Below are 25,372 nucleotides of genomic sequence, written 5' to 3'. Positions count from 1 at the left end.
TATATAGCATTAACTGCACTATCTCAATAAATCAATGTAATCATAAGAGAAAAAGAGATTCCTTTCCCTGCGTATGTTTAATTTCTGCATCACATGCAGAAACGCACAGCATCATAGGAGATCTTTCATTTCAGCAATTATCAGACATTCCAGATACAAAACGTACAAAAATGACTTTGGTAATGACTTGGTTGGGAATAAGACAGTGACAAAACCCACACATTTTATATTTGAAGGGTCATGTGATAACATCTTGTCCTAAATAAACATTTATATATTTTTTTAATCTTCAGATGTATTTCATTCCTTACAATGACAGAAAATAACTATGTAGCTCTGTTTTTTTTCTCTTCTACAGATAAAAATTTCTACAGACAATATGTATCCAATATTAATACTTAACTATTAAAAACATCCAAGTAGTTCTGGAAGTTCTTTGCCCTTAAGAATCAAAGCTGAAAACGAGAAGGAAATGTTGTTACCTCCTCTGTGTATGTCAGGAGGCATTGCAGGTACCATCATGTTGGTGTCCATTGGCTGGGAGGTATCGTGTATCATATGATCTTCCGGAGGCAGGTAAGCAGGAGGAGGTGTATCAGCTAAATATAGAAAAAGGCAGAGATACACAAGTCCTTTCCTCCCTTTAAAGTACATACACATACCCACATAAACAGTTTTAGCCTAGAAATGCTTCCAAGCCTGACTCAGCTATAAACTTCCACCCACCAGAAATCTGAGAAAGCAATCATAGACCTTGATTCAGGAAAGCAAAGAATTATTGTGCATATTAACTGCAACTGCAATAAAAACAAGTCACTTCCCCCCCATCAAGCCATAAAGGAAAGCTTAGCCACGTTGGCAGCCCACAGGTTGAGAATGCCACATAGACATTAAGGCACACAGAGCTCTCTGGATCAGGCCAGAGGTGAATATTAAATATGGTAAATGTGAACAGAATTTGGAACAAAGTTTTCAGTCCCAGCTTTACTGTTTCCAACATGATTCCATCAGCAAATTATGCAAACATTCTAGATATAGCCATAACTTTATTACCATTTTAAAGTATTAGCTCTATTTCCATAGGTAAGTAGCAGCAGAAAATTTTTAAGCACCCAAATCCTAAAGAAGTAACCTTCTGGATTGGGATTTTTATTTGCCAGTGTCTCTTAACTGCTGCACCGAGCAGTTAAGAATGAATCACTAGTATAAAACTATCCTGTGCACTATGACCATGCTCACTAAAACAGTGCCATTGCCTTTGAGACCTGTTTGAACCACACTACATGGGTACTTGCATTGCCCTCCAGCTGTCGGTTTACTTCCGAGAAAGTTTCCCAAACAACTTCCTAGAAGCTGGAGGAAGGTGCCAATGTCTCTGCTTCCCAACGCTTCAGAAGACATTTTCCTCCAAATCAATTGCACAAAGATACTTGCAAAAGAGCGAAACCCTTGCCTGATCCCCACTAGCTTTTGCTGCTAAAATCTGGAATTTGATTGTCACTGTTCTACCTCTGGTGAACATGGCTGCCGCTCATCCCACATTCATTTCCATTACTGAGAATATGAACTACAAACTATACATACTACCATAGCAAATAATAATAAGATACCTCTAAAACCTTGAAAACCAAAATAGCAACAACAAAAGCTAGAAGAACCATAGCACTGCTTTGAAAGCTAATGGTGTTTTGGGGGGGAAGGGGGGAAGCCCTTTTTTAGAAAAAAAAAAAAAAAAAAGGGAAACACAGGCTAATGAAATGTATTAGTTGCCTCTTATTTAGGATACATTCTATTGAGAGGTTCATGTCTAATGCTGGCGAGTACACTAGCAATACTTTTTTCCTCTTTTCCTGCTTGATCATAAAAGTGATTCCCTCACTTGCCTGGGAGAGCAGCTAGTAAAGACACAGAGGACAACAGGACTGCATTACAGGCTTTACAGTCAGCACTGGAGTTTAAAAGTCTCATGCTTTACTAAGCCTTGGACAATTGTGTATGTGCAAACATGATGTTAGTGATGCACAGACAGGGAAATGATACTGTAAGGGCCAGAGAAAACAAATTAGCCAGGATCTGGAAAGTTTTTAAGATCTCTGGATAACTGCCTTTCTCCTTTTTTTTGTATTTTCCAAATTTAGCCTCCTCTTTCCCTACTAGTATCTCTGTCTGCTAGAACAGCTCAAACCATACTCACCATGCCTTCTTAAAAATACGATAGCAAAGGCAGCTGTTTTTGCTGTAATTTTGCACTTTTTTCTTTTTCTTTCTTTTTTTTTTTTTTTTAAGAAAACTCAATACATAGACTCTTCTTCCTTCCCTCCTGCCTCTGCACGTTCAGTAGTCTTCACTCACAACAGAAAAATTTTTAAGAGAAACAGCTACAGCAGCAGGAATCTATGAATGTTAATTTTACATAATAGGAAACAGATTTTCACAAGTCTGCTGCTTTGTTTACACACACCCTTTTTCAGCCTTGAACAAAGCACGCAACACAACATCAGTATATATTTGTATAGAGTCCTTCTCCTAGCACTTAGATCAAACGATCTCTCACAAGCTGCTTCTGCAGTATTTTTAGCCATCTACGAGTAAAGACCAAAAAAAAAAAAAAAGACAGCTTCGTGGAATTGCTACAGACAGCAGTCAACAAAAAAGAAATGTTGTAATTTCTTTGACTTTAGGAAGCAAAACAGTCTGAAGATTTCTCTTCAGGGCCTTGAGGGACTGTTTTACAGTTGAAGTATAGTTGTTTCTTGAGATTACATCATTATTTGAATAAATTTTATCAAGTACAGTAGCATGATCCCCTTGAGAAACATCCTTCCTCTGCAGAGCTATAACCTTGTGCTGAATTTATGATGATCTCCTTCCTAAGCAAGAAGGATCTGTGGCATTATTCTTCCATCACAACATCCGATGTGCATCAAGCGCTATGCTTTGTGGGCTAAACAGTTACACTAGTTCCCCAAAAAACATACCTGATTTTGTATCCCTGCCCCCACTGCCCAAAGAGTTTTACTCTAACATTTTACTTGTGTTTGAAAGAGGAAAACTATTAAAACCCCTTAGTATTAATACTAGACAAAACAATTACATAGTCTTATTACCTAACAACTCTCAATTCACCACTGAACCCAGGCGTCGGCTGATAATGCAGTATAACGAAGCAAAAGAATCATGACGCCTGTGATGTCCAACCACGTTCCCATTTCACAAATGAATAACAGAAGATGAACATACCTGGCATCTGGAAAGGACTTCCTGGGTCTGAGCTGGCTGGAGAATGCGGGTAGGTGCTGCTGCCGCTTCCCGGCGAGTTGGGATAGCTGCTGTTTGGCGAATGGGGGAACGGGTGACTATTGGGTTGCTGAAAAGAGTCTGGGAAAGTAGCATTGTGTGGCATGTGGGGCTCATTTTGTCCCAAGTTGCGGAATTGAGCCAAGAGGCTGTGCTGAGGGTTGTATTCGCTGTGTCTTGGCACCAGCACTGGAGGAAGCACTGAAAAGGGGGTGGGGGGAGAAAAGGGAACAAGCCACAGCATTAGAGAGTCAGTCCTTAAGAAAGAGGCTACACAGGGAAAAAACATTCCCTGTCCCTTAAGGCATATTCACATGTGCCATAAAAATGAGGTAGTCAAATCTAGGAACACATGTCTAAGCAAGCGCTGCTTCCTTATATCCAGTTACTGCATAGCTTGAATTCATAGCGATCGTGCTAGGTCCCTGGTTTGCCCGATAGGAGCTTGTTTTCAGAGAGGGCCAGGGAAGAAGAGCCAAGAATAAACTGCAATTCTGTATTTTAGTTTTCTTCTCACAAAGAAACGCAGTGAAGCACTGTTACAGTGCAATGCTGACACACAGGTTGTTTTACTGCGCTGTGATCCTGCTAATCATGTAATGGCCTGTAACCCAAAACCTTGCTAATAAGGACAGATTTTTTTTTTCTAAAGACAATACTAATACTATTTAGGCCTTGAACTGAGCCTGGTCCCAACAGCTGTAATTTTATTTTTAACCTAGGCTATGTTCTTACAAGTTTATATTGCGACTATTATTAACCCTTCAAGTCAGTTTACAAAACTGCAATTTAAACAAAATTAGGTAGCTAAAAAACAAAGACGACAACTGTGCAGCAAATGAGTTCCAACTATACGCTACTATGGGATCAGAGAAACATATATCAGAAACCGCTGGTTTCACCACACTCCCAAGGCCTCCTCAACAGCAGGAAACAAAGGTCTCTTTTTAACCGAGAATATGAACGTGATACCAGATACACTAAGATAAAAGAATCAGCTCTTTTTCCAGCGCCTCAGCTTCTGTCTTTGAATGCCTCACAGCAAAGGCTGAGCTACTCAAAAGATTAAAAGCTGGTCTTGTTATAGATTGAGATTTTTTGGGTGATGGGGAGTAAGAGGGGAGGGAAGGGCAGGGAGAAGGAGATCCATGCACAAAGAAGTGGGAGTGAAATAGAAAGTTATTCTCCTCCACTCCTGCCCCCCCCCCATTGCCCCTTCTTCCCAACTCCACGGCTGAGCAGAACCGGACAAAATCCCCTGAGCTGCCTTTGAGGGAGGGTGCAGACAAGCAAAAAGCAATGAAAGCAAGCTAGCCAGGCTAACTACCACTTCTCCCTTCCCGGGACTCCTGCACTGTCCCTCAAACCTGGCAGCTAACACAGGAGGGGGAACAGGACTGCGGACACCTGACAAGCCTCTGCAGACATCACTGTTTCACTTACACTAACAAAGGTGTCTCAGACACAGCTGCTTCACCAAAAGGCTAATTGCAAAAACCAACCAACCAACCAACCACCCCACCCACCCCCAAATCCCCCACCATCTTTTTGCCAAGAGAAACACCTTGTTGCAGTCCGTTGGGTCACTTTTACTCTGCTTTGCTCATAGAGAAGCAGTCCCATACTTGAGTGTCCAGGAGTCTAAGGGTCCCCGTATATTGTTCTACACATAGACCAGGCCTAAGGCCTAAGTCCAGTACAAAAAGATGCCACACACAAAATACTCTCTCCATTCTGAAAGCAAGCCACCCATTAGCTAAAAAAGTAGTTTTGCTTTTGGCATACGCATAAGAGAGAGAAACTATTTGAACTGATTTTTGCTTACCAGTGGTGTTAATATACAGAAAGTTTGATCTCACAAATCTTCCTGGAACATACACTGAAAAAACCAACCAAACAAAACACTATTGAAAGTAAAGCTGCCTGTTGGAGTTAGAATCAGGTTTTAAAGATTTAATCTGATTTCTCAGATTCTCAGAGCAGCTCTACCAAGTTTCCAATATATCTCAAATATTTGAAGTAGATGTCATTTCTAAGTAGATTTATTTAAGTACAGGACAGTTAACTATTTCCACTTCACAAGGAATATACAAAGCTCCTAGCTATGACATTTTTTGAAACAAAACACATCCATCTACCATGCTATGGAAGTTCATTCTCAATTGCAAAGCAACCTTGGAGAAGCTGCATCTCTCTCAGCTGTGCTGACTGTCTCTTGCCTCTAATATGACTATTGCCATAGGTCACTGGAAAAAGCAATACAAAATAGATATTCAGCCTGACATCACAAACCCCCTTATCTTGCAATACAGAAATGTCAAACCCAATCTCTCTCAATATTAGGATCCCTCAGAATTAAACTTGTTCTGTGAAACCTAACAGTTTTTTCAGAGTGCATTCAAACAATACATTAATTGTCATAGCAAACATTTGCCAGCATAATAAATTAAAGTGAAAAACCAGTGAGATCATGCATTAAAAAGTGTTTTCCCTTTCCTGTCTTTATGAGTCTTCCTCATTTTTCTGAGCTTTAAAACACAGCTTTCCTATCTCTTCATTTCCTGTGGATGAAGAGCAAACCATTAACTTTAGAAAAGTTAACTTCTGCAGAAAGTACATAATCTACCTTTCCCATCCCCTACTTCATGTTAAACAATAACATATAATGACATCACAGGAAGCCATACGATTTATAGCTTTTTAAAATAGCTGCAGAACAGGATATTTTCTGTATATTTTCAGTAATTAAAATAAAGCAGCGTCAGATTTTCCCAAAGGCACAGAAGCACATTATCTCCAGTTGGGCAGAACCAGTGCTGAAGTTTGGAAGGACTCCAGAAACATCTCATCTTCCACACTCACCCTCACACAAAACTAGCTTCGACCACAAAGAATTAAATGCCAGCTTCGTCAAAAGACACGTGGACTAGGAAGGAAGGAGGAGGAAGAAAAGAACCAATACTGATACAGCACAAATGGTCTCAAAAACATCTTTGCAGAATTTACTTGAGCACTCTCCTACTTCAAGTCCTCTCTTGCATACAAACAACCTTAAACGCAGAGCAAAGGCAACCAAAGGTTGTCAGGTGGGAGAGAGACCGCAGCACCCCAATGAGTCCACCACTCAAAGCCATAACCAGATCTCTTTGCACCTCAAGGGCTTTTTTGCAGACTAGCTGCTCCCACGGGAGTCACAGAGGAGTTAATGTGAACGTTGTTCACTTGACAGCAAAGACGTGAGCAGGGACTGGACTGTTTGGAAACATGGAGAAATGCCAAAAGTTCAAAATGTAAAGGGGAACACATACTGTTCTTAGCCCCCTCTCCCTGCTTTAAGGCAGCAAGCTTCTGGTCAGATTGCAGACCCCAACCATATGGAGTAACAAATTACCAAGGCTCAGGACAGCAGGGGAGGAGGCTAATCTCTGTTGCAGCTGCTAGCTCCAGGAAGAGGTCTAATTGAAGGGGAGAAAGCATGAGAGAGTTGTTCTGTGCTAAGCCAGCACACCTGTTGCTATAAAATAATGAAGTAGTGCAAATCTTTGTTGTAGGGCACTCTGCAGGACGCTGCTGTAACGGTTTGCAGACACAATTTTGCCCTTTTTTACCTTCTCTTGTGGAAGAGAACAGAGATACGTTAAGCCCAAGTTCTACATTTATTAAAAAACAAAAAACAAAAAAAGTGTCTATTCAACAGAGATGTATCTATTTAAAGAAAAAGCATTAATTGTGCTGTTGTCCTGAAAAGCTACTGCAACAATCATATCAAACAACATCTCAAAAGATTTGTAAATGGAATCTGATTAAAATGGTTAAAACCAGTAGAAACACAAAGTCATGAGCCAGGTTTATTTCTTTACTTTCTCAAACAACAGATTAAAAGGTTTTATGGCCTTAAATGTGTCTAAACTCTGCTCTGAGATTTTGTGTAGATATAGACCTGGATTTGAGAGTTAATGCGTTACTACTAGTAGTAATACTACTAATAATGCCTGAAGAGGAAGATAAATCATCTGAAAGTCAAACTGCATATGTTTGTAGAACTGTAGCTAAAAACATATCCTGTATTTGGACTAAAACTGTCTGGGAAATGGGCAGGTTGTTTTTAACATACAAATCATACTGACAGTATGCCTATACCAAACAAGTGGAGCTGTATTAAAAGAATTACAGCTACAGGGCAATTTCACCCCCAGGGCTATTTCATCTCAGAGCCAAGAATGCCAAAAACATGTAAGATAGACCAAAGACAGCCCAGCTGTTGGGATAAATGTTCCAACTAACCACACCAAGAAAATTTTTTTAATGAAAATGCAATGGTGGCCTTTGAAGAAAGCTACTGACCTCTATGCTTTGTCTCTCTACAGCATGACATCCTGTTCTCCTGTAAACAGGTGTGCTGTGTTAGTGTAAAGATTTACTTAGTTTTCTTTTTTGTTCCATTTTCAGTATGTTCCAGAGATAATGATTTTAGCAAACAGAAAGTTTCCAATTTACGATTATAACTTTTTTTTTTATTTATATATACTAAAAAACCCTAACTCAAGCCAAAGGACCTGCTATGTTTTCAAGGTAGTGTATTTTCTATCTAGATGGGTTTCAGTTATCTTACATGAGCCCAGATGACAGCTAGTTTCCCTCAAGGGTTCATTTTTCCCCCTTTGCAAGTTACATGAGGATTTTGGTAGGTATCTCTCTTTCCATGTCTGGAAATTCACAGACCAAATAATGGGGTCACATAAGAGAAAGCAGGCTTTGATCACTCTTCCTTTACAAAGTAAATTCTACTTTTTCTATGAGCTTTGAAGAAGAAAAGATGAGCAATTGTTGCTGCACTTTCAACCATACTGCTTTTAAAAATTATGATGATGACTTGCTGGACATATGTTATATAGAAGTGTTTGTGCAAGCTCCTACCACAACAGGGCCCTCAACCATAATGAAGGCCTTAGGACACTATCATTAGACAGTGCATTTTAATTTCCAAGCATCATATAGCCGTATTTTCATATTAATTTATGCAAAGCCACTTACATTTTACTGGAAAAATAGAACTGCGGGTTGGGAAGAAGGAGGGAAACCCTTACACACTAGGTGTGTGTTCGTGGTGCCTGGATATAGGTATGAAAAGATCGGGGTGGGGACAGTGCAGCAGAGGAACTTGAGACTTGTACTCAAATTTCTAGATAAAAAATCGTGCAAAGATGAAATGGAAAAAGAAGAGTTAGGAAAAAAACCCTAACAATACAGCAAAAGTATTAAACTAACAAGGTTCAATCCTTCTCAAGATTTCTAGCTTAATGTCCTGTCTTTGACGCCACAGCAGCGGAACTTAGCAGTGGCATGCTGGTGCGTAGTCCAGTTCCAGAGTGGAAACAGAGCAGGTACTGGAGTATATTAAGTGGAATGTACTTAGCTTTGCTTGCTCTCTGTAGCATTACAGAGTCATTGAAGCATGCTAACTGAAACGTCTTGCCAAGATTTTGCTTGTAAACAATAAAACACCAAGTAGAGAGAAAAATTTTCATGTCATCAGGTATTTGTGTTGCCTAAAACAAGACATGGCAAAACTGAATATTCTATGACTAGAGGACAAGTTCTCACATACAAAGACACTTACATGTCTATACTCGGGATCAAGTTTACTCTTGGTTAAAAATAATGAATATTGTTGTGGCCAAAGCAGTTCTCTGAGGAACGAGGTATTTTATGTTGTTCCAACCCCACCTGGCTTAAACAAAGCTCTGCTACAAGCTGTGGTAACACAACTTTGCTTCACTGTTTTCTCAGAAGCAGAAATGACAAAATTTTAGACTTTTGTTCCAAACCTATGTTTTGGTAACTGCAAGTGAGAAGGCTCAATAACCACTATCCAGCAGTCTGTTTTGGATGACAGGTAGACAAACACTCCAGACTTTCTATTCCAAGAGGAAGCTAAAACCTGTCTTATTTTCTCAATTCTTAATTTTATTTTGCAGTTTCATTAGACCTCACAGCTTGATTTGTCATTTTCCAGAGTTGCAACCAAATACCGTATTTAGAAAACGGTTGTTGCTTCACTTACTTTACTTTTTACATTAGACATCTGGTCTAAATGCATCTGGCAAGTAATATTAGTACACTTTCTACAGTACAATATTCAGCTAACATTAGATTTTATTTGGGGATCCTCTGATAAGCTACCATTTCGATTAAACTGACATTTGTCAAAACCGATTTCGGAATTTAGTACTAATTGTAGGCACAGTAGCGAGGAGTTCTTGTAAGCTGATTTGGGAGAATCACTTTTGATACAGGCGGAAGTTAGAGTGTGATCGTGTGCATTAACTCAGACTTTTACAGAGATCAGAGTTCAAGTTACCTGTATAAATCCACAGCATCTTAGCACGAATAGGTTACATCCTGGAAGTCTGGTATTTTAAGTTAAAAGAAACATTTGAATCTGGTTAATTAAATTGAAAAAAAAAAAAAGAGAGAGAGAGAGAAAAACAAACGTATCCTTCTTGACAACTTATATCCCTTTAGTACAGTTCTCTCTTTTGACACATGGTGAGGTTAGACAAAGAAATCCCTGAAGTTTAGACCATTCCTTCCTTTCTCCTTCCTTATTACAATTAATTTCCCTCAAGCAGGTTTTGATGATGAAATTTAGAATTGAATTCTGTAAAATTGACATGAAGAGAGTTTTATACTACTTGCCAAACAAACTGACACTTGTTTGCTATTTTGGGGAACCATCTTATAATTGTACCCACCTGTTGTAGCATGCTATTTTTAAAGTTACACCCAACACTAACATTACACAGCAATAAGGCAAGCCATGACGTTCTCTGCTCCCTCATCCCTGCGCCCGCAGAGGTGCAGAACGTCTACTAGGGAAATAAAAGTGGGAGCAAGAATTGTTACTAACCTACTTCTATGTAATAACTCCTCCACCCTTTTGCCCTGTTTTGAATCAGCTGGTGACCTCCATTTCTCTAATTTCTTCCTTTAACCACTTCAGGGAAAAAAAACCCTCCAATTTCCTTTTCTCTTTTTTTCCTCTTCCATTTCGTTTATATTCTTCTTCTTTGAAAGGACGCTCCAGTTTTCCCCTCCCTTACATTCCCCAGATCAGAGAAACAACAACTTCCCTTTTGCCTTCATTTTTCCAGGCTCTTTCCAGTTCCTCCCCCCAGCGCTCCAGAATCCCTGACTGTCGAGTCTCCTCCTCAGCCAGGGCTGCTGGTGTGGGAGGAACGCACACAGCTGGCGCGCTGGGCTCCCTCGAGCCTCGCTCATCAAAGCTTCCCCATCTGGCCGGAAACAGGCCAGAGACTCCAGGGCCGACTCCAGTTCTCCCAGGTGCTGCAAAGAGAGGGAGACAGGCACCGAGCGTGCCCTGGGATCCCTAAAAGCTCAGCTAGGCAAAGCACAAGCCCATAGTATTGAAGAAAATCTCCAGTTAATCTAATTTTTCTCTCCCACTTCCAGATTTGATCTTGACGCCTGCCAGCTTGATAATCTCTGTGAAAGCAGCCTAATGCACAAGCTGCATACTACATTTGAAGCCTGCTGCTTATCAAAAGATAAAGTTTAATTTTAGTGATCCGATGGGTAACTTATTGCAACAAAGCTGTTTCAGATTTGAAGTGCAACAGGATTACACGGTGACAGATTCTTAAAGATCCACTTCTCTATTTACCCTGTCTAGAAACAGTTTGGGAATATTAGTATTATACAGATTGATCTTTGGCTGGTAGGGAACAGGGAAGGAGATGGGGATGATTAACAGATGCATTTAACTTTTCTGTAAAGTATCTATACATACATACATACCCAGAGCGAGAGAGCACCCACACAAATATACATAACCAAACATTGTAAGATTTCAAATGGCATTAAAAAGTTCCTTTAAACTTGTATTTTTTTCAGCTCTGCACAGCGGGCATTCAAGGTACTTTACTCCCAGGACCGCACGGATCTACACCTGCCTTGTCCAGGATTTCCACCATTTTGAGTTTCTTTCTACACCTCTGGTAACTGCAGTAGGTGTGCTGCCTTGTGGAGACTCACCTAAAGCAACGAGCAGAGAAGATCAAAGACAAATATGAAAACAATCAGGTGAAAGTCGTAGGCAAGGAGCCCACGCTGGGAGCAACAACAGCATGACACACCTACCCTTCTTCTCCGAGCCTGGGGACTTGGTCTGTCCTTGCGGCAGAAAGCAGCTATACATTTAGGTAGAATGTTTCTTGCTGCCAAAGCCAAGCTTGTTGAAGCAGATGTCCACTTTGAATTCATATTCAGAGCAGAAAGGAACACTGCAACCTTTAGGCAGAACTGAAAATCTGACAGTTTATGCACCCCTGTCATGAGAAAGCAGCCATTGCTCACATTGCCGTTTCGGTAGGACATTGGCGCTATCGGCCTCATAAAAAACTCCTTGAGGTAGAACAGACTGCCACAGGCTCTCCAAATGGGAAGAGAAGCCTCAGAGAGGAAAATCATCCACACTTCATTGCTAACTACAAAAAACGGAACTGGCCTAGTCATTTTCTGCCTCCAGGTGGATGGGCTAGTTGGCCGACCAACACAACCAGAGTTTTTCAGAGGACAGATTAGCTGGTTCTGAGCTCAGTTTTAGTACTCCCTGGCGTTACATGGTTCAAGCACAGCAGAGCATTAACTAGCATCTCCAGAAAGGAACGTCAAGAAATATTACCCAAGCCAGGCTTAAGCTTAGATCAATGAAAAACAGGTTTCTTCCTAGCCTGACCCCCCTGCAGAGACAGCAGCAGATTCTGGACGCACTCTCAGAGGACAGCATTCAGTTGCTGGGGGGAAGAGGTCAGATTAGGGTAATCCCTTACATACTCTGTACTTTCAACCGCTTGCACAAATGAAGCATAGAAAAAGAAGGCTTTTTTGCCTCCTTTGTAACATATTATAAACTCAAACCCTCTTTAACCTAGAAGGCTGATGAGCAAGGACGCTTGCTAGAGGCAAACACACACAATTCTGCAACAGATGGAACACGGATCTAAATTTCTTTTTACTTGTATTTTAAGACAATGAAACACTTGATTTCCCCATTTTCTTCCCTTTCCTTCAGCTAAGGCAAGAGAACCGACCCTCCTCCCCTAAAGCTATGTTAGAGGTGTGATTTTTTTTCTTTTTAATTTAAGCATCTCTTTATCCTCCCTCTTCTCTATCCCATCCCTTTGTTTTAATGGTACAAGTGCATAGAGAGAACTGGATCCAAGTTAAAACAAAAAAAGGGACAAATAAAAATTTTTTTTCATTCTGGATCACATCTTTTACCTGATTCCATTGACGTAACAGAGGACAGAGGCAAGCAATATAAAACATAAGAAAAAAAAAACACAAAGGAGGAAAAAAAATGTAAAAAGTATCTCAGGAGAGATTTTTAGGATGTCATTTCACAAGTACTCTAGCAAAACCAGAGAGGTCATTTCCCATATCTTCAGAGAGAAGTCAGGAACAACTTGTTTGCTTTTTCTTCCCAGTCCCTATGTACACCTATGCCTGATTATTTCTTAGGTCTTGATTGTACTTGAGGAGAGCCCAAAAACCAGGTGTAAGCTCGATTTCCAGATATCTCTAATTCAAAAACTGAAACTGAGGAGACAAAGCAGTTTCAGCTAAGTGAGCGCACCAGTTTAGCTAACCATGCCAGTTTTTAAAAGGCATCACATTCAGACCCTCCCCTCCCTCCTTAAAAGCTTGTCTTTGCCTTGCCAAGAGAGAAATTTGACAGCCATTAACTACCCTGCACCCAAAGGGGAATTCTGCGCGCATAGGGACCTCCTATGAAACAGTTGCAGCAGCGCATGACTGTAACGTGTCTCGAGAAGGTCTTCTTCCCCGGCAGCTGAGCGCCAGGTTGTGTTTCTGCCCCAGCATCCGAACGGCCTCTGCTCTCCCTTCTTGTTTGCCTGCGACTCCACAGTGAGCGAGCTGAGGGCACTAAGTGTGCAGAGATCACCTTGCCACAAAGACGTTTCCTGATGGCTCAGTTTTCTTGACCAACTCACCACAAGATCAGACGGGCACCAGCGCCTGCGCAGAGCTCCCAGCCTCCAAATTAGGCTGGGTCTTAATCAGGCTGGTATCACCGGTTCATACCTAAGTGTTTCCCAGAGGACACGTTCCCCTCATTACACAAAGGGAGCAAGCAGCACGGTGCTTTCAGTGACACCTGCGCTTCTGCGTTTCTGAAACTGCTGCAGATTCTTCTCTTCTCAGCCTCCTCTTACTGTTCACAACCAGTTCCTATTTAGTCTTGTTACCAAAAAGAAATCTCTGTTTGAATTAAGGTGTAAATATGCAGTTTGCAGATACACCACAATGTGACAATTCTAAGATTTTCTCAAGCTAAATAAAGGATGGAATAAGGTATCAAGGTAGAAGATCCTCACATCACTCTTACACTATTAAAGTTGAGAAGTAGCCATAAGACTAATTTCCCAACTTAGAGCACTACATGATTTTATGCATTTGAGGATTTACTCTTAATCAGGTCTTCAAAACTTCCACTGCGCTGAAACAAGTCACACAACCACCACCAACAACAAAAAAGACTGAAATGTGTAGATTCCAGCCCATGCACACACCCTATACTTCGGCTGTGGAGTAACTGGATCTATACAAAGGAGTTAAATACTGACCATGCTGTCAAACAGAGCCAGAATTTCACAGTGTACTTGCATAGTTCACACAAACTGCACATGGACGCAATCTAAGCTTTCAATTTTGTTTTGTCAAGAGAAAGTACATTTCTAACCCTCAGGGCTGCAATGATAGCCTTGGAAATGCAAACCTTGATATCTGCTGGAGTCTGTAGACAGTTGGAAACAGTGACTCATACATGAATTCCCACTACCCATTAATCTCAAAGCGTTAAGCACTTATGCAGCAATGATGGTTTTTTATATCTAGGCAAAAATGGGAAAAATATGACGAGCAGAATTTGGGAGCGACTGTCAGGAAATGAAGATAAGAGGAGGACAAAGAGAAAATGGAAGGGACAGGAAAAAAAAAGAAGTCATAATGACTTATGAAGCACAGATCTCCAAACCAAATAAGATTTCAGATACCATCTGCTTCCAAAAGCCACGTTCTCCCACCCATCTCCATGCAATATCCCTCAAAACAATGGCAAACCCATGGCCAATTAAGTACAAATCTGTCCTTTACATACCCAGCCAGAGACCTTAGTAAAAACACCGTGGGATTCAACCCCGTTCTCGCATTTTGAAATCTGTTACAAATCCTTAAGAGAGAACTTCAACATGCACATAACTTTATACCTCCAGACTGTGACTTAACAGAGCATCTAAAGAGAAGTGAAAGCTAGCTCTTGCTCCACAGTTACCTCCAGCATGTTTTCACTGGTTAGGGCAGCACATTGACCTTATGAATGACCAAATACTTTTGTCAACTCTGTCAAACTGACTATAGTCCTAATGCTTGCAAGAAAACTGAGTTCTGTATAAAGCAGTTGACCGATATCTAGTTTTTCCTGAGAAAGGGTACTCTTTGGAGGAAAGGGAGTTATTTTACTTCTACCATCTCCAAATCAGTTAAGTTCCTGGGTTTTTTTCCAGCAAAAAATCTGTAGCTACACCACTCTAGAGATTTTTATCTTCTCCAGAAACACTTTAAAGAGCAATCCAGAATTCAGGCTCACAGTTAATAACGTATAGCTTTGTTTCCTGAATACACAGTTTATAAGATGACTGAACATCCAAAGAACACCGTTGCAACCCCTTCAGCTACTTAGTAATACTCAGCAAAAACATATATTTTAGTTATATACCTTGGAAAGTTTGATTCTATTTTTATCCTGCATGTCTCACTGAAGTGACATGACATTTATAAACACACATTTTAAAATATGATATAAACGGTCCAAACGAGAAAGTTCTCAAACTCAATAATTGTTTCCAAGATAAAAGCAAAATGAGTTAGAGCATGTCATTTTGCCTTAACAATAACAGCAAAAGTTGGATTGTTGCTCAATCTGACTGAACTAGGTGTTTTTCAAGAATCTTAATCTACAGTATATTGGAATACTGAATGCAAGAAACCAGCAGAGGCACATGCAGAAAGCTTGCAGTACAAAGGCACAACTGTTTATTTTATTATCCCACTTCTGCTCAACATGGAATTAGTAAGAATTTTTTAGAACTGTTTTTCCAGTGCAGAGGGTTTCTTTGTTTAAGCTTCTGCTGCATAAATATGCACTTTATAGTATTACCTTTGCCATTCAAATGCTTTCCAAATTAATACTAAAACACCAAAGGGAAATATCTAGATATGCCTTACATGTTATACAGATCCAAGACAAACGCAATTCCCATTTACAGGACAACAACCTTGTCATTTAATCCCTTATTTCCACAGTAGTTTTTAAACTATCTGTGCCACCCTGCAGAGACAGCCACACTGTTTGTAAATGTCCAACACAGATGGACTTCTCAAATTTAAACCAGGGAAGTCCACCCACACCCGTAATACACACTTCTGCAGATGTCCCTGTCTGTGCAGCCTCACAAGTAGCTGGAGACTAATGTAGATATATTCAAGCATACTTTGTCTTAGTCCCTGGAAATACCCTGTTAAAAAGGGGTTTGTCATTAACAAGCCTTTAAAGAGGAGACGGAGAGAATCAGCTGCATTTTAATTTACAAGCGAGGAAGTGGGTAAGAGGTAAGCAAACTCCAGTTACAGAACACCTGAAAGTAAAACTTCATAAACAACAAAACATTACTATTAAAACTTTAAGTTGATGGGATATCTTCTGTGGTCTAAAAATTGCGGTTGCTTCAGAGGGCCTAAGTTGTGGGAGATCCTAAAGACAATATTTATCTTCTGGAGGATGAAGAAACAAAAGTGATAGAAGTGGTAAGAGTCTCTTTGGAAATAATAATAGTAGTTAAAAATCACAGTACGTCAGAATCATTTTAATGTATGAACTGCAGCAATCTTTCACATTAGTTTGCAATATTCCACACAGATTCGCTGAGCTGCACACTTCAGTAAAAAACAAATAAACGGAGGAATAGCAGCCACCAACAGAAGCAGGTGATACCAGGCCCAGCAACATGAGGATCAAGCTAAGACTGTTCCTCTGTATAGTGATAAAACACATCTACGCATGTGAAACATTCATCATGTCAAAGGGACAACCGCTAATTAATGCTTACACCCAGATAAATCAAAGAGGAAGAATCTGATATGTGCAAACAGCCACTTTTGCTTATTTAAGCTGATGAGTCACATGATTAATTGCCATACTTTGCAAAGATTAGATAAGGTGTAAAAAGGTACAAACAAGGAAGAACCTACCAGGACTCTCTACTCGCTTGTAGTGGTAGGGATTGATGCAGACCTCCTTCTGTTTGGAACCAAAGGGAAACTCACAGCATTCCAGTGGTTTCAGTTCATGATGGCTCTGCAGGTCTGGCCAGCGCCACACTCTACAGTAAATTACATGCGGTAGCCCTTTCCGGTGCGAAACCTGCAGCCTGCCATCCAAAGAACGAGGAATTGTGACACAGTTGCTGGGCTGACCAGGACAGCTTAATGCTTTTTCCAGCTCTTCCATAGCACCTTTTTTCTTCTTTAGTTTTTTCACTAACGCATCAACAGCTTTCTCTGCCCATTTTTCTTCTTCATCCCCCTGCTTCCATCCCAACAGCCTCTTCACTGCTGGGCTGGTAAAGGAAAATAAACTTGTCACATTCATGGTGACCCCACTTGGTCACACTGGAGACCACAGACCAAGCAGAAGAGACTGTCCTGTTCTTCCACACCACAAATTGGATACAGCAGATTGTGTCAGCAGTTAAAAACAGTTTGTCTCAAATAATTCTGTTCCTTTTAATTTTTCAATCCTCAAGTCCCAAGAAGACGATGCTGGCATTCCCCCTTGACAGAAGTGACCTTCTCATTCCTTACTCTTCCTGTTGACAGCCTACAGGGGAATACCAGAGGGAGAGGAAAAGAGATTTTACTTTTTAAATTAACGAGCAACAGTTAAACATATCCCCCAACAATGGTGGAATGACAAAGAAAACAATAACAACAACAACAAAAGTGTTAACAACCTGCAGAACTAGACTGAAGGAACTGCCTGACAAAGACTTTTAGTTAAGGGGCCCTGCTGAAGCCTGTGTGTTCCCTCCCCCTAAAACAGTCCACAATAAATGAGACGATCACCTTGGAAAATAATGACCAGCATAACCACAAAGGAAAAAAGTAGGCTTTTGGGAGGGTGAGGTGAGAAACGAGTTAAAAGAGCAATTCCCCATCAGCTCAGTTCCCTTCATCCAGTTTGCTGCGTGGCCTCAGTGATTTTTGTGCCACCCAGCAAGGGAGACAGCAACTGTATTAGTCAACTTCAAACAGTACTTCTGCTCAGGGCCCAAGCATGTCCTCCATTTGTACCATGAGATGCTCAATAAAAGAAAAAAAAAAAAACAAAATCAAAACCCAAAACCCAAACACACAAAAGACAGGGCAGTATTCCTGCACCTACTCAACAAAAGGGTAAAGGTTCCATATTAGAAATTTATGTAACATTAAAAATGGCCCTAAACAGTCACTCAGAGTTCACCTTTCACTAGTGAGTAAGTGAGAAGGGCACTCCCCATTCTCAATCAAATGTAGGAACCTTACACAGCAAAACACTCCAAGGGAACAGGACAAGAGTGGCAGCTTTTTTTTGTTTTTGTTTTTTGTTTTTTGTTTTTTTTAATTGCAGCTGGAAGCTATATACTCCAACAGCATCGTGTTATCCACCTCTCTGCAAACTGCAAGTGACACAGCTTGCAAACCGCTGCACAAGAGTTTGTGCGTATCCCAACCTGAAATAAAAAAAGTTCAGCTTAATCTCTGAGTTACTCTGAGTTTCAAAGGCCAACCAAAAGAACAAAAGTAAACTAGAAAGATCTTTGCCCTCACTCAGGTCACATAAGAAAGCAAAACTCTGTCACATGCCACCTAAAAGCCATCACAGCTCATAAGCAGATTGAAGGAAAAGACGTCACAAATTTACTGCAGCCGCTACATCCTGACCCTTCAGCTCGCAACGCCTGCTAGACAGATGCAAGAACACATGAAGGAGTGGGAAGGAGGAAGCTCTGGTAAGTGGTCCTCAAACTGGGAACGTGGAACAGAGGGCCTGTGAGCAGCGAGCTTCATTCTTGTCCAGGCCGACAGCAGGCAAAAGGCTTGTGTCTGCCTGGGGAAGCGGGACCCAGGACCGGCAGGGTGGAAAAAAGAAACAAAGAGCACTAAACCACCACTTTTCAAACAGAGCATGAAGACAGACAGGAAATGTATCCTGGAGGATACAGGTTGCAGAGGAAGTGAAAAAGGGAAAAGGAAAAGAATTTTTTGTTACCAACAGAAAGACAACAACAAAACAAAACAAACCCACCATACACATACGAAATACAAGGTGTCAGTACATCCAATGTGTTAGATAGAATTTTATATTTGTACTAAAAAATGCAATTAAACTTAATTATTCATACAAAAAATGCACTAATTACAAATCTTAAGATTGCAGATGCTATAGTACTTACCCTCTTGAGAACTTCAACAAACTGTCATCGATTATAATGTTTACATAGTGTATCAATATCCTTGGAGTACTTTAAGTTGAAAACAATCCACTTGATTCAAATTAATCTGTCACTAAAAATTAATTACAAAGGTTCAGTTTTATTAGGCTGGATGCATAAACTATATTTATGTGAATAATGATTATGAACTAAAACAGAGATCACGTCTACCTGCACTTAGCACTGGTACTTCCCATTCCTTTTATGCTAAAAATTCTATCTGAAATAATAATGTCAATGCAACAGAAGATTTGCATGACTCTGGGGCAAATTTAAGAACTTATTTTGTTACCTGGGCATGTGCTACACTACTAAATGAACTGAAACTCCATTACTGTCACTGACTGCTCTCTAGGTATATTTTATGCTTACACGCATTGTAAAGTGCTCTACTAAAATGCTGCCCTAATTTAAAAGCCTTATTATCAGCACCCCTGTACATGTGCTTCAGAAGTGCTTGTAAGTAACATTCTCAACTCAAAAATAATCTGTAACTCAATATTCTGAGTATTTTTATATATATCTTTCAGGAAAAAAGATGAGGGTTCCACACCTGTGGTACGCTTACAAGTAATCAAGTCTGCGTTCAAGTTCACATCTATTAAAATTAAAACCAAACCATGTAAAAGACTTGATGAAGTTCTAATTTAAAAAGAAATTACAAAGTTTGAATCTAGATCCAAGGAACTCATGTCAACATTGATAATGAACACAGACAGGGTTCCATTTAGATTTGAACCATATCCACCGAACTGCTTTTAAAAAATAAATGGCCAAATTCTACTTGCCATGGAAAAAAGTCCTGTCTATTAAATCTCTACGTTTACAGCTGTGCCTGAAAATATAATCCTCACATGCTAACGTACAAGCTCAGCAAAGATTAAGAAGACGTTCAGATGTAGCCATCAGTACTCAGACTCTACCTAGGAAGAGATTTTTCAGAAGTTCTTAGTGTTGATCGAATCCTGTTACACACACATTTTCCACTGCCAGAAACATGTGTTCCAGAACATATTTTATGATCGCAATCCAAAGAAGTATCTTAACAGCTGGCATCTCTCTGGCAGCAATTGTAGCAAGAAATACGGGGGGGGGGGGGGGGGGGAGGGTATATCAGGTACTTGTAGATAGATATCCTTGAGTTTAATGCAGTTCAGCAGCTGCAAATACCAGCACTATCTAGACTGCCACTAAGTTACAGTCTCGGTCTACTGCTGAAGTATAGCCTGCTTGAATAAAATTTAAGCATGGTTCAAGTGCTGAACAAGCCACAAGGTAAAGTAAAAGGAGAAAAAAAAAACCCACAGGCTGCTGTATACTGCTCCAACACTGAATTTTAACATCAGTATTAAACTAATAATAAAAAAAAAAGTTCAGTGTAAGTGGAGTTTTTGTTTCCAAGAATGAGCAAGTGTGGCCACAGTCCGGAGCTTTTGCCAGTACACTGCGTTTCCCTTTCTGCCACTTTTGGTTTTTGCAATGCATCATTTCCTGTATTGCTTTTGCACAAAGTGGTCTTATCAGTTGGAAGTGCAAAATAAAGATTAAACCACAAGTCAGCAGATGACATGGTCTCAGTCTCTCTTCTCCAAATACACGTGCCCTTCTGGGAAAACAGGGGGTTAGTATTTCCAATAGCTGAGTGACCACCAGCCCTCCAGGGGTATGTTTATTCACGAGGTATGGGTGAAACAACCCCCGCTGCCAATCAGCCGGACACTCTCCGACAGGCAGCCTAGAATCAGTTTAAAGGAAATTGAATTGTTACCCACTTATCAACCACTCTTTACATATCAAAAAACCATACACCTTTTATATGCGATCTGTCTGCCGATGGATGAGTTGGAATCAACAAACTTCTTTTAAATACCTCTGCTCCTTTATTTGTCTTCCCTCACTGCTGTTATCTGTTGTGTAATCGTTGGACTGACAGACAAAACACACATGTAGTTTGCGAGTAAAGAAATGAGTATTATGCAAATAGCTGTTTAGCTTGCCTTGTATTTAAAGAAAGTTACTTAGGCAAAATGCCTAAAAGTGAAGTTCTGTTTTTCCAGCCCTCAAAGAAGAGAGAGTTACCCTGTCAGCAACACTGAGCAGACAGTAAAATATTCAGTGAGACCGTTTTCTAATTCCCACAGGAGATCCCGTAGGAAACTCTCCCGATTTGCATAAGTGATTGTTTTTAGTGGCTGGAGAAAGGGTTAGGACAATTAAATGATGGCCTCCCATGGGGGAGCTGAAACTACTCCTAGCCCAAGTTTCAGGCAAACAAGAAGCAGCTCTACTAATTCTACTAATTGTATTATTTGTATTGCAGGCTCAGTGATGCAGGCAAAAAGAATCTCATTAAATACTTTTAATATACACTCAGCACAGTCAGGCATAAAAATGGCCAAGAACAGTAGCGAAGGGAATCTATACAATTCTTAGTGGAGAAACTTGTTTGGTCTTTGGATAAAATAAGATTAAATGAATTTTTAAAATCTAGCCAATATACGTCCTTCTCAGTGTTCATTAGTTATTGACAGGATACAGAGATAACAAGTAGAGAGATTTTAATTTGCTTTTTCAAAAATACTTGGCAAATTTACCTTCTCCAAAAGACACTAATCTTTCCAGCAACTAATCTTTTCCCTCACGACAATAGTTAGACCGTTAAAAAAAAATTTAAAAAAATTGGCTTAGAAACCTGGGAGCTGTCACTCTGCTCCCTGTAAGAACTATTTCCATGCATTATGAGAAAGCATGCAGTCTAAGCACCTGTAATGCTAGAACGTGCTACAACAGATCATGCAGTAACTTTATCTCCTTATTCTTGGAATACGTAGCAAGAAGTTTTGTTTTTCCTTCTTCTCAAAACATGACTTGTAAAGGGAGAAGTGTGAAGTCTTCTGCTGCATTACTCGCTTTTTATCAGAGTTCTTTCTTTGCATCTTCTTAGGGTAGAGGATCAGATCTTGCTCATCTTGGAAGAATGCACAGAAACCTTGTAGACACCTCAGCGGCATTACAATTCACACACAAAAAGGAAGCAACTTGTAATTCAGACTGCCGTAAAGCTCATCAGAGAGGCTCTTTATACAGAATCTGACTTGACTTTCCTCTTTATTTCTGAAGATGACAGGAGAACCAATAAAAAAATAACTCTTCTGTATGTCTTCTTGGCATGGTATAAAGAATTCAAAAATCCCTTAAAAATGTAACCATGTGTTAATTTCTGCTAGGTCTCTATTGACATATACATATGTGTATCATATATTGATACATATGTATCAATTGTTCAAGCAAGGAGAGCATACTGATGCGGAAAGCACTTCAATATATTTAACAGGAATTGCTAGCTTTTTTTCTTGATGCTGTATTAGACACCCTTACTTAGAGCCCCCAAAGGCTAAGGCAAGTGGGCCTTAAACAATCACGATTTCCAGCCTATTTCTACAAAGTAGCCTCTGGCTTGGTTCCCGAGAGCCAGACGCTAATCAAAGCATCACATTGGAGAAGCCTCCTCTAGGACAAGTGCTTGCTGTACTTGAATGAGGGATTGCTCTAAAAAGAAAGTCTCCATATACCATTGCTCAGCCACAGAGATAACCCTGTTAGATACCAACACATACCCTTTAATTCAGCAGAAGTTAAGAGAGCATAAAAGGGAAGGCTCATGTAAAAAGCAACTGTTGGTTGGAGCTTACAGCAGAAGTTCATAACGTTTCTTGCAAGAATTACCTAGCTGCTCCCAATATACCAAAAACATCCGCCTTCAGAAGGAGGACCTGCACAACTTCTAACTTACTCAATGAACCAAGTCAAATTTGTAAGTTCTGAAAGTGACCTGAGCCCAAAAAGCAGACTCACTGCTCTCTCAAAATGAGATGGCAGGGCCAATGTATGCTTTATCTATGGGAAGAGAACACAAACAACAAAATAAAAACCCCATTGCTCAGTTACTAAGGAGCAGAGAGAAACAACCTTATACCACCAATACCTGCCAGCTCTCTGCCAACAATCACCACTCTTCAAACCAAGTACAAAGCATCTGGCTGCTTTCTATGATGAACCATAGCTCTTCTTCCTTTCCCCTACCTACCCAGCTTCTGGCAAACGAGTCACTGAACCATGCCCTTAAAGTAGTGATTGCCGCTATTACACCCACAAAGCAATACTAAATTCTTACAGGTTTTCTAGGTTTGTATCTTACCTTCTCATATCCAAGTCACTGTATAATACCTGGTTTCCATATAAATTAGTAACTAATTGCTGTGTTATAATCCAATTAAACTGGCACAGAAGTTAAAGAACACAGTAAAGACCTCTTTTCCGATTTTAAGTCATCAACAACTAAATTAGCCTTTTATTTTGCTTAGTTAAGAATATTTCTTCCCAGTGCTAGATACTGCTCTGTGTAACCATTCTTCTCACATACGAAACCTGTGCACCTGAAACACAAATTTGAACAATACATCTTGCAAGAAGCTTATCTACATCTAATTAAAGCACTGTTTTGCCCTGTTTACAAGAAACACTAACTCGTACAGCCTCTTTAAATGATCATCAGGATCCTTAAACTATGTAGTTTGCAGCCATGGTTGGAAAATAATGGTAAATTTCTAGTTTGCACTGCTGACTTTTACTCATTCCTGCGTTCAGATGCACATGCGACTCCACAAAGTCGCACGCCCCCATTTTCTTCCTCTGATGCCTGCTGGTCTCCTTACTGAGCTGATTCAGCTTGCCCAGACAACAGAAAAAGAATTAACTCTACACTGACTAAAGTTTATTCTTTGGTCAGCAAGCTGAATAAGTCTGGTACACACCAAGGCTAGAACAAGTAGAAGCACCAAACCATACAGCCAGGTGTGGACAAATCCCTTCTGATGTCAGCACGCAGTCGGACTGAATCAGACGTTTCATCAAAAACTCTCCCTAGAACTGCAATGTACTATTTTAACATAAGTCAGGAAGGAAGTGTAGTTTGACAATTCAGTAAAAATTTTAGCACATATGGGATTACAAAATTATGAATTACATTTAAATACTCTAAAAGATGAAAACAATGCTGCGAACCACAATATTCTCTCATCCCAAGAGAGCGTTCATAAGTTTTGTTTGAAATGCCAGAGAAGAGGAGAGTCATTTTTCACACTCTCTCCAAGCTGAAAGCCTCTTAAAAAAAGCCCAGAAATAAAACCAAACATTCAAAAGAAAAAAAAATTGAAAATGGTTGGCAGTAGACAGAATGAATTACTAGCTGTCACAGAGGGTATTTTATTGTGCATCTTTGAGGCAGATTTATCCATTCATACTGGGGAGTATTTAACTCCACAAGGAGTGCAGTAGCAGGCGAGAAGTCAGCATCCTTAGATGGCATAGGCCAAGTCCAGAAAAAGCAGAACAGCCGGTAGGACCAGTTTGTAGCGCTGCCTATCAACTTCGGAGAGTTAGGAAATCCATAAACATACCATAACTAGCCTAGCTATTGAAGTAAGTTAGAAGTCCTTTCCTCAAAAAAAACTGAGAAAACAGTCTTTTTCCCCTTTCATCCTGACAGTCCTGTGTAATTTTTTTCCACAAAGATCATTGCCTTTCCTGACTTTTTGAACTGTCTTTAGAAAACAGGTGTTGTTTACAACAATAACAAACACACATCTGTGTGGGTGTGTTAATACACACAAAGGCAGGATAACTGAAATCTCTTCCTATATTTAGATCTGTCTGGTCAGCTCTAATTGCATAATTTAATCAAAACCCTCTCCAACGGAAATACATTCATATTCATCACAGGCATCAAAGGAAACATCTTTACAAACTATATCCTTTTACAAACCAACACATGGTCCCACACCACTTGTCCAATTGTTGAATTCCTCTTTTGGGAAGGGCATGGAATTTTATTTCTTTTTATCAGCTGAAAAAAGCATTTCCCTCTAATTCATCAGGATAGGACGGGAGGAGCTTCCTTCACAGGTGAGAGGAGGAGAATTTGTTAACATGTCACTATCATGGATTTTTTTTTTAAGTAGTTAAAACATGCACTTGTAACATAAAGGAAAACCTTTAAAAATAGGAAGAAAAATACCCATGATCACTTAGGTATCAAGATTTTTGAGTTAAGTCCATAAAATGCAAGATATGCGTTATCTTTTATTACAGAATAACACATATTAGTATGGACTGCATGGAATTAGGAACACATTTTGCCAGCCCGTCCTAGGATACTTCTACAATGGAGTAGTTTAAGGAGGAAACCACTCCAAATGCAAACCGGTTCAGCTCAGTTCACACAAGCGACCGTTCCTACTAATGATTCATTTTACTAAGAGCTTGCACTGATAGAGTTACATCAGCTACATTAAACCACTTCTAAAGACTGTGACCCAGACCTCATTTATCAGAGACTAAGTAAAGATGTTAAATTACAGCTCAAGATCCTCAGCTTTAAA

The 25,372-nt window shown here is 40.0% G+C and overlaps 1 protein-coding gene across 28 annotated transcripts in view; it reads right to left on the bottom strand.

The window, feature by feature from the left end:
* Window positions 1–25,372, bottom strand: part of SMAD1 (SMAD family member 1) — a 115,069-nt gene that overhangs the window by 8,255 nt on the left and 81,442 nt on the right. For 15 of the 28 annotated variants that reach the window (XM_068942180.1, XM_068942182.1, XM_068942174.1 and 12 more), the window contains 4 exons: window positions 18,894–19,005; window positions 16,651–17,278; window positions 3,241–3,498; window positions 483–599 (listed from right to left, as the gene is read on the bottom strand). In XM_068942180.1, coding sequence (XP_068798281.1) covers window positions 483–599; window positions 3,241–3,498; window positions 16,651–17,050 — 775 coding nt within the window. In that variant the 5' untranslated portion in view covers window positions 17,051–17,278; window positions 18,894–19,005. The remainder of the gene's footprint in view (window positions 1–482; window positions 600–3,240; window positions 3,499–16,650; window positions 17,279–18,893; window positions 19,006–25,372) is intronic. The other 13 variants (XM_068942176.1, XM_068942185.1, XM_068942196.1 and 10 more) reach the window with 1 other exon arrangement.

Source organism: Struthio camelus, chromosome 4, assembly GCF_040807025.1.
Source record: "Struthio camelus isolate bStrCam1 chromosome 4, bStrCam1.hap1, whole genome shotgun sequence".
Classification (NCBI taxonomy): Eukaryota; Metazoa; Chordata; class Aves; order Struthioniformes; family Struthionidae; genus Struthio; species Struthio camelus.
Note: the sequence above shows the minus strand (reverse complement) of the source record. Positions and strands in the feature narration are given on the sequence as shown.